The sequence below is a fragment of the Medicago truncatula genome, chromosome 8, assembly GCF_003473485.1.
Source record: "Medicago truncatula cultivar Jemalong A17 chromosome 8, MtrunA17r5.0-ANR, whole genome shotgun sequence".
Taxonomy (NCBI): Eukaryota; Viridiplantae; Streptophyta; class Magnoliopsida; order Fabales; family Fabaceae; genus Medicago; species Medicago truncatula.
Genome location: NC_053049.1, coordinates 21459494 through 21468147, shown reverse-complemented (window position 1 = coordinate 21468147; position 8654 = coordinate 21459494). Strand labels below are relative to the sequence as shown.

The following is an 8654-nucleotide window of genomic DNA, read 5'->3' as shown; positions in this document are numbered from 1 at the left end:
CTGACCCGACCCTGCTCTTTCTTCTATTAATAGTACCAACTATTGCGGTTTGTTACTGCTGCTGAGTGCTGACTGACTCCATGGCGCGTGAACGCGGATAACATCAACAAGTTTGTGTAGTAGTGTGAATCTATCAAACTCTTTATGGACTAGACTAGACTAGACTCTAGAGTAGACTACACTATTTCAAATTGTTCAATACTTTACTAAATAAATTACTAACAACTTACTTAAAATAGACCTACCTACTTTTCCTATAATTAACAACAATGGAGACATAAGACTTTCAACTATCATTTACCTTAGACACCAAGGAAACATTTGGTGATTCATCAATAGGTCTTCCAAATTGCTCAATCACCCGTGGTGTCATATTTTTCGATGGCCATTTTTTGTGGAGAAATGATATTTGTACAACCACTTTTTAACAACTTTTGTAACAGTTTTCTCTCTCATACTCACATTATGTTTTTACTTTCTCTCTTTGTTGCTTTGGATTTTGTGCCAATACCTCTTTTTCTTTGTGAAATTATGGTTGTCCCAAAAGTTGTCAAATCAAATGGTTGTTTAAATAACACAACTCTTTTTGTGAGTAAATGTTAATCGTGTCGTGATTCACGATGGTCATTTTTATATAGATGTGACTAAATTAAGGGGTTTATTGAGCAATCATAAAAACAAAACAAAAAACTCTCCAAGAAGACTTGTATAAATAGTTTTACTAGATCAAGGTGGCAATATATAAGTAAGGGGATGAGGTGGTCACAATTATCCGAGTTAAAGTGCCACAATAAGGGTCACGATGAGGATTACAGTTACAATCCACCATTGAAGTTTAAGCACTTGAGAGACGTTTTGAAGGGCACTGAACTCCGGTGGTATAAGACCTTACCGACACTCTTGTCAGACAATTAAGTTGACTTAAAATAGGTGCCTTGTCCTGTAATAAGTTTGTTATCCTTATAAATATTTTCAATTTCGTTTTTAGTCCCACTAAAAAATTTTGGTTCATTAATTTTAGTGTTTTAAAGTTATATATACAGACACACACGCATACACATATATGCATATGCAAGTTGTGAGGCCGACTACATCCTAAACTATCCATATATATATATCTGTACCATTTAAATTTACGAATAATTACCCGAACTCAAACTCAAATCCATAAATGTTGCCATTTATCCTGCTCTTTAAATGTTGATATTTATCCAAGGGCGGTTCTAAGGCCCGGTGACCCCGGGCACTCGCCAGGGCTCCGGGTCAAATTTTTTGCAATTTCTTGTGTAAATCCCTATGAATTTCTTATATAAACCCCTATAAATTGGACAATTTCTTTACATTTTTTATTATTTGCTTGCAATTTCTTATGTACGCCCTATAAATGTGTTGCAAATTTGTTTTTGCCCGGACTTTACAATATTCCTGGCTCCACCACTGTATTTATCCTACTCTTTACATGTATTGTTTGCGGATGCCAAGGAGAATTGAGGTGAATTTCTTGCATAGGGACAAACCTGAATTTAAAAAATTTAGACACACTCGTACAAATAATTTATTTTTAAAGATAAAATAATTTAATGATATTGTTGAATAATTTGACTAATTTATTTATCTTTTAGTTTTCTTCATTATTGTGTGTATATCAAAATAATTTTGTTTGTATTTAACTCTCTGTAGCATCCTTACATGTAATCTTGTCTTGTACCATTTTTTAGTTTTATCCAATGTCTGCACCTGACCATAAATACAAAAAGGAAAGTTAAAAGAAGTTTTCCTTAATTTATATATTCAAAATCAAATCATGGAAAGTAGGAAATCAAAGAATGGCTGCCATAGAAAAACGAGTAGTATATGAATATCAATCACGTGGTTAGAATATTTTTGTCAAATAAACAAAAGAATACTTTTTCTTTTCAAAACGTGGTTGACTTAAAATCCAAAAATTTCTTACGTGCCCATAGATGGAAGAGTTGTAACCTCAAAATTCAAGAAAATTAAACTAGATAGTTACATCAAAATCAATATTTTAAAGGCTTAATTACTCTTTTGGTCCCTTAACTTATTTTTTGGTTTCGTTTTGGTCCCTTAACTATTAAAAGTTTCATTTTGGTCCCTTAACTTACTTTTTGGTTTCGTTTTGGTCCCTTAACTATTAAAAGTTTCGTTTTGGTCCTTTAACTTACTTTTTGGTTTCGTTTTGGTCCCTTAACTTTTCCTCTGTCAACCACTTTGGTCCTTTATGTTAGGATGAATGTATTAGAGTTAAGGGACCAAAATGAAATCAAAAAATAAGTTAAGGGATCAAAACGAAACCAAAAAATAGGTTAAGGGACCAAAACGAAACTTTTAATAGTTAAGGGACCAAAAGAAAACCCAAAAATAAGTTATGGGACCGAAACGAAACTTTTAATAGTTAAGGAATCAAAACGAAACCAAAAAATAAGTTATGGGACCAAAAGAGTAATTAAGCCTATTTTAAATTAAATTAAAATGAGTCCTCGTAAATATATAGCTCAATTGTAAGCTTTTATATCAAATTATGTATTCTTTTTCATTTTATATATTTGTATTTTTAAGCCCCTAAAATTTTCTTCAAACTTTATTCCTTATGTGTCTTTTTTTTCTTTTGAAGGATGTATACTACTTAAAAAGAAGTTTTTTTAGGAGGCTAAAATGAATTATATTACCACATCAAAAGGTCCTTCCTAACACAAGGTATGTCAGAGAAAGACACCAGAGTCACAAAAATATTTACAATGGAAATAAAACACAGTAACTTATAACATGGTGAAGGAACTAAGTCACCAACCATGATAGTTGAAGGGAAGAGATGGAAACTTCGCTTTCAACCACATGAATGACAACGATGGTTTTTTCTAAACATAGGATTTGATGTTATTGAATACATAATTCATGGTTGCTATTTTTGATTAATGTAGCTTACCGTATAACCTTTGTATTTGCAATTAGGGGTAAATTACCCCCAATTTATCAAGGGTTAATATCTCACCTTGTTAGTTTTGTTCATTTTTGTTAGTGTGTATCCACAATTAAGAGTGAAGGCATGTCTATCTCCAACACATGTCAATGACATACAAGACATGGACACAATCAACCCTTCAAGTGTTCCAAATCAACCCCTACAGGAGAGGCAAACATCCAACATTTTTCTACAAAATTACCTATTAGCCTAATTTTTCATCAAACAATTTCAGAATCAGTGTAATTATATAATTGATTGGCCATAATCTATAACCATACATTTTTCTGCAAAACTAAATTAACAAATAAAACTGGTGGAATAGTCAAACACGTTTAAATGAAACAAAACTCCTCATGAAAATGAAATAAAGTATTCTTAACTAAATCAAAGGGAAATTGCAGTATTTGAAGCAGTTATATGAAGCATTGTATGAAGATGGAGTCTTCATATCTATGGAATATCTGATACCAAGCCTGGTCTTGTTATCTTACTTTCATCAACATCCATTTCTCCAATGAGCATTTTGAGCACAGAAGACATGGTTGGTCGGAGCCTAGGCGAACTCTGAGTGCACAGAAGGGAAATCTTCAGATATTTACAAGCTTCCTCGAGGCACCATCCCCAGTCCAGTGATGTGTCTACCAACTCGACCAATTCCCTTCGGTTATAAAGTTTCCATGTCTGTCATAAGAACATAATCTTTAGTAAGAGCTGGTCTAAAAATACCATAATGCACTAGAATAAGATTAATATTAATGCAGTGAGTAAGCAACACCGAGAATTTTGTTTTCGTCTCGCAGCCCAGTGGCTCAGAATGAATGTAAAATTAGTCATGTGGTGTTTCAAGATTTAATGCAAAAGTACATGTGAAATTTTATGTTAGTGCCTATACACAAAAATTATTAATAGGGAGATGAGTACATGAGCACAAGATAGTGAAAGATACTTAAATTGTACTAACAGAGAAAATAGGACACACATACTTGTTCTAGAATACGTCGATCAGATCTCCCACTGACTATCTCCACCAGGAGGATTCCGAATCTGTAAACATCTGATTTACGTGTCAGCGGCCCCATAAACACATCCTCTGGTGCCATAGGACATCTGAAATAAAACACACAACATTGAAGAAACAAGGCGATTGATGAATGAAAGAATGAAAATAATATATACAAAGCAACTCATACATGCTTCCAAATTAATTTGTACACACTTACAATGAGATGAGACGAGTGACATCTTGTCGAATAAGGTTTGCAAGACCAAAATCTGAAATCTTCGGTTTAAGGTCTTCATCGAGGACTATATTGCTTGCTCGTATATCCCTGTGAACATTATTTGGTTGTTCTTGATCATGTAGAAATTCAAGTCCACGTGCAACTCCGATACATATCCTACACCGTGCTTGCCAGTTAAATTTGATATTGCTGACACCTTCACCTGCAATATGGGGTTGAAAATCAAAGGTTTCTGCATTAAGTTCATGAAGTATATTTTGATGAAATAAAATGTACATTGTTCTCAAATTCTCCCAAAAAAACTTTATCAAAAAGAAAATTATAATACATTTACCTAGAAGGGTGTGTTCAAGGCTACTGTTCTCAAGGTAACCGTAGACCAAAATACGGTGACCTCCTTCGACACAACAGCCATATAGTTCAACTAAATTTTCATGCTGGATTTCAGAAATTACACTAATCTCGCGCAAGAATTTATCGGCATTCAGACGGAATTCAAGTGATAGAACTTTTATAGCAGCTAACCTCCCATCTTTTAGCACTCCCTGGTCATACACCAAAATATAAATCCTTAAGGTTTCAATACTAAAGCAAGGAAAGAAAAAATGGTGATCAAAATATATGAGATGGTGATGATATAAATACTTCAAAGTTGTTTTTTGGTTACCTTATAGACCGAACCAACACCACCCTGGTTGATTTTATTAGCAAGGTTGAAATTGTTAGAGGCCTTTTTTAGTTCTTTGTAGGTGTAAACTTTCATTCCATTCCCTAAAAGTAATGTCATGAAGTATTGGTTCATTCATTCATTAATTATATCATAAGTATCTCAATACATGAATGCAACTATATTACATAAAAATAAAATAGAAGTGGGTAAATTACCTTCAAAATTGCCACAAGGCACTTTCTTACCAAATATAAAAGGTGAACAAGCCATGCCTGTATCAAATGGTTCGAATGTGGCTTCTAATGTCAAATGAGATCAATATCTTCAAAAGAAACTAGTTAAACTATCAATGTCTAGAAGGATATATATAATATAGTGGAAAGCCAATAAAAAGAACTCCTTCTATTCCAAATTATATGTCATTCTAGCTAAAAAAAATTGTTACAAATTATATGTCATTATTCCTTTTACTATTTATTACTTGTCTTTTTCCAATTCTTTTAATTTATGTTTTCCATGAATGATATTTTTGAAAAATAATTTATAATTACTCTTTTTTATTCAAAGTTAATTGTATTTCTAAATATATATGAAGTTACAAAAATGAAATATAATTTAGAACGGAGTGAGTACATGATGACAATAATGCAAAAACAATCAAGAGACAAACAACATTCATGGAAGTTATGTATTGCAAAACCCTAGCCTAAATGGAACCACAATCAAAGCACAAATATCAACATTGTTGAGGCCGAATTGTCAATTAAAATATATTTAAATAGGAAAAAAATTGAAAAGTTATATAACGAAAAAGTGATCTTTGAAACAAAATAATTTCTCAGAAATCCAAGGGTACTTAGATTCAGTTAACTTTGAATAGAAGGTATACTACATTTTTCATCAAAAGAAAATGTGCGATGATCAAATTAAAAGCAAAAGTAGTCATCGATTTTAAAGTTTGTGTATTTACCAAACCAAAAGACTATGAAGCACACATGACACGATACGAATACCGTCAAACCGACACTGTTAATAATTTAAAAAAAAAATCATATAATTCGATATAATTATATGTGTCGGTGTCGTGTCGTTCAAGACATATCTAATCCAAAAAGTGTCATTACTTCATAGTCCAAAGAGGATATGGAATAGTCTTCGATTTCGAAGATTTGTGATTTGTGTATGTTTGTGTAATGATCAAAACAAAAGTGGATTGATGTCGATATTCAAACAAGAAAACAAAGAATAATAATAATAAGATAAATTCAAACAAGAGGAAAAAAAATCTTTAAAAAAAACAACAACAACAATAATAAGATAAATTCAATAATTAAGAATAATGTTAATTAATGATTAAAAATAAAAATGGTTTCCCCTAAAAAAAGAATGGTATGTGCAACATAAAACAATTAAATGAATATGAGACTATGAAATACATACACTCCTCAGATTAGGTGTGTTTCGATGTCAAATATAGGTATTCGACATGACACCTATGATTATACTGAATTATGTTTTTCTTTTAATTATTATCCATATCGATGTATTGATGTCCGTGTCATGTCCAACAACCGTGTCTATTTTGGTGCTTCATAGATCAGGAAAAACCATATACAAACTTAAACCCTAGTTTTTTTTTACTATAGAACCAAAAAAAAAAAAAAGGAATTGACAAATAGACAAATGAAGAAAAAAATAAAGCATGCAGAAAACATACCGTTCTCCGGTGAGTTAAAAAATAGGCTTCTCTTTGCCCTCTTAATTTTTTGGTCTTCTTTTTTCATTCACAATGCAGGGTATTTATGGATTATAGATGTGCAATGGATTTAGAAAAAGGAAGAAAATTAATTATCCATTAAAATTGATTAAAATTAATTGGCAAAATTATTTCATGAAATGATTTCATTTCCTTTTTAGTTGATTCTCTTCTTAATTTGGCTTAATTAGATTAAGGTTTTTAGAAATTGCTCCCGCGTGACAGCTTTAATGACACTAATCTCACCCAAAAAGTGCCTCGGTTCCAGGCGATAATCACTTGTGGAAATTCCTTAAAAAAAAATAAAAAATCACTTGTGGAAATGAAAGGACTTTTATAGCTGCTATCTTCCCACTTTTTTAGCATTCCCTGATAATCGCCATAATATTGTCAATGATAAAAACAAGTGATATAGTGATGAAAGAAATATTTGAAAGTTTTTTGGTTACCTTAAAACCAGTGGCGGATCTTGACTTATTTTCTTGGAGGTACCGAACTATTATGGAATATATATTAAAATGATTCAGGTAATAGCAAGTTAAGTGCTTTGGTGGTTTGATTTGTTGAGAACATGCGTGGTTGGTATGGGCTCAAGTCCCCATGGGAAGCTTTTTTTGGATAAAAGATTAAAAATACATAAGAAATATATAAAAATGACAATTATAAAGGGTGGAACGCACGACCTTAGGCATACTGAGGCACCCCCTTCCACTACAACCACTAAGAATTTATTGTATGTTTAGGTATAATACTATACATATAGTAAATTTGGGGGATGCCATGACCCCTGCCTGTCCTTGAGAAGATCCGCCCCTGCTTATGTTACAGGCAATTCTTTTGGAGCAAAGACTACTAATATATAGGGTCGAACACACGACCTTAGGCATACTGAGGCACCCCCTTCCCACTGCAACCACTAAGAATTTGTTGTATGTTTAGGCATAATACTATACATATGTAAATCTGGGGGATGCTATGGCTCCGTCCTTGAGAAGATCCGCCCCTGCTTAAAACTACCCTCTAACAGAACTAAAACTACCCTGACCGATTTTATTATCGGGGCTGAAATTGAGGGGGGATGTGAATAAGTAGTAGATAGATTTTTGGAAGGACAAATGGTTAGGTAACGAACCATTCTGCAGAATTTTCAACGGTTGCGGACAATGGAATTTGGCAAAACAAATCATGGAGGTGGAATTTGAGCCGGGCCGTCAACAACGATATAACAGTTGTGCAGGAATTAACAGATTCGAAAGCAGTGTTACAAGGAATAACACCATCGAAGTAGTTTGCAGATTCGAGGAGTTGGATTCCAAACAGAATCATAGGTTTTTCAGTCAAAACATGCTACGAAATTCTGCAGAAGTCTGCGTCTTCTTCTTCACTAGAAGTAAGCCAAAAGAAAGTGATTAACAAACTGTGGAAGAATGGTGCCCCATCAAAGATCAACGTGTTCGGGTGGAGAATTTTCTTGGACAGACTCCCAATCAAATCGGCACTTATGCATCGAGGAATTCTTGATGATTCACAAACCGCTACTTGCGTATTCTTCTCAGAACATGTAGAATCAAGCTCTCATTTATTCTTTTCTTGCAGGCATGCTGATTTGTGAAAAGAGATACATGAATGGATGGGAATCATTATTCATGAAGACATTGTGAGCACGGAACACTTTCTACAACATGGACAGCAGCTGAAGGGAAAGGCATACCGGAAAACTCGCTTCTTGATTTGGCTAGCTACGTTCTGGAACATTTGACTGTTGAGGAATGCAACAGTTTTCATAGGGGTCATGGCAGATTTTACAAGTCTAAAGGCCAAGATTCAAGCTCTATCATGGAGTTGGCTAATTAGCAAGAGGGATATGGCATCTGATTTTGTATTCTCAAACTGGTTAGATAATCCTTTAGAAGTGAGTAGCATTCAACTGAGGCTTAGGGTTCTGTAACATTGGATCGCTATCCACATCAATTTCATAATTTTTGTTATTAAGCACGCACA

The 8654-nt window shown here is 33.3% G+C and overlaps 1 protein-coding gene across 1 annotated transcript; it reads right to left on the bottom strand.

Annotated features, from left to right (window-relative positions):
* Positions 1 to 3212: 3212 nt before the first annotated feature.
* Positions 3213 to 5205, bottom strand: LOC25502473 (cold-responsive protein kinase 1). Its single transcript, XM_013590007.3, has 6 exons — positions 5113 to 5205; positions 4895 to 4998; positions 4562 to 4772; positions 4207 to 4429; positions 3970 to 4093; positions 3213 to 3667 (listed from the first exon to the last, which is right to left on the bottom strand). The coding sequence occupies exons 1-6, from the start codon at positions 5165 to 5167 to the stop codon at positions 3437 to 3439; spliced, it is 948 nt and encodes a 315-aa protein (XP_013445461.1). The 5' UTR covers positions 5168 to 5205; the 3' UTR covers positions 3213 to 3436.
* Between the last annotated feature and the right edge of the window lie 3449 nt (positions 5206 to 8654).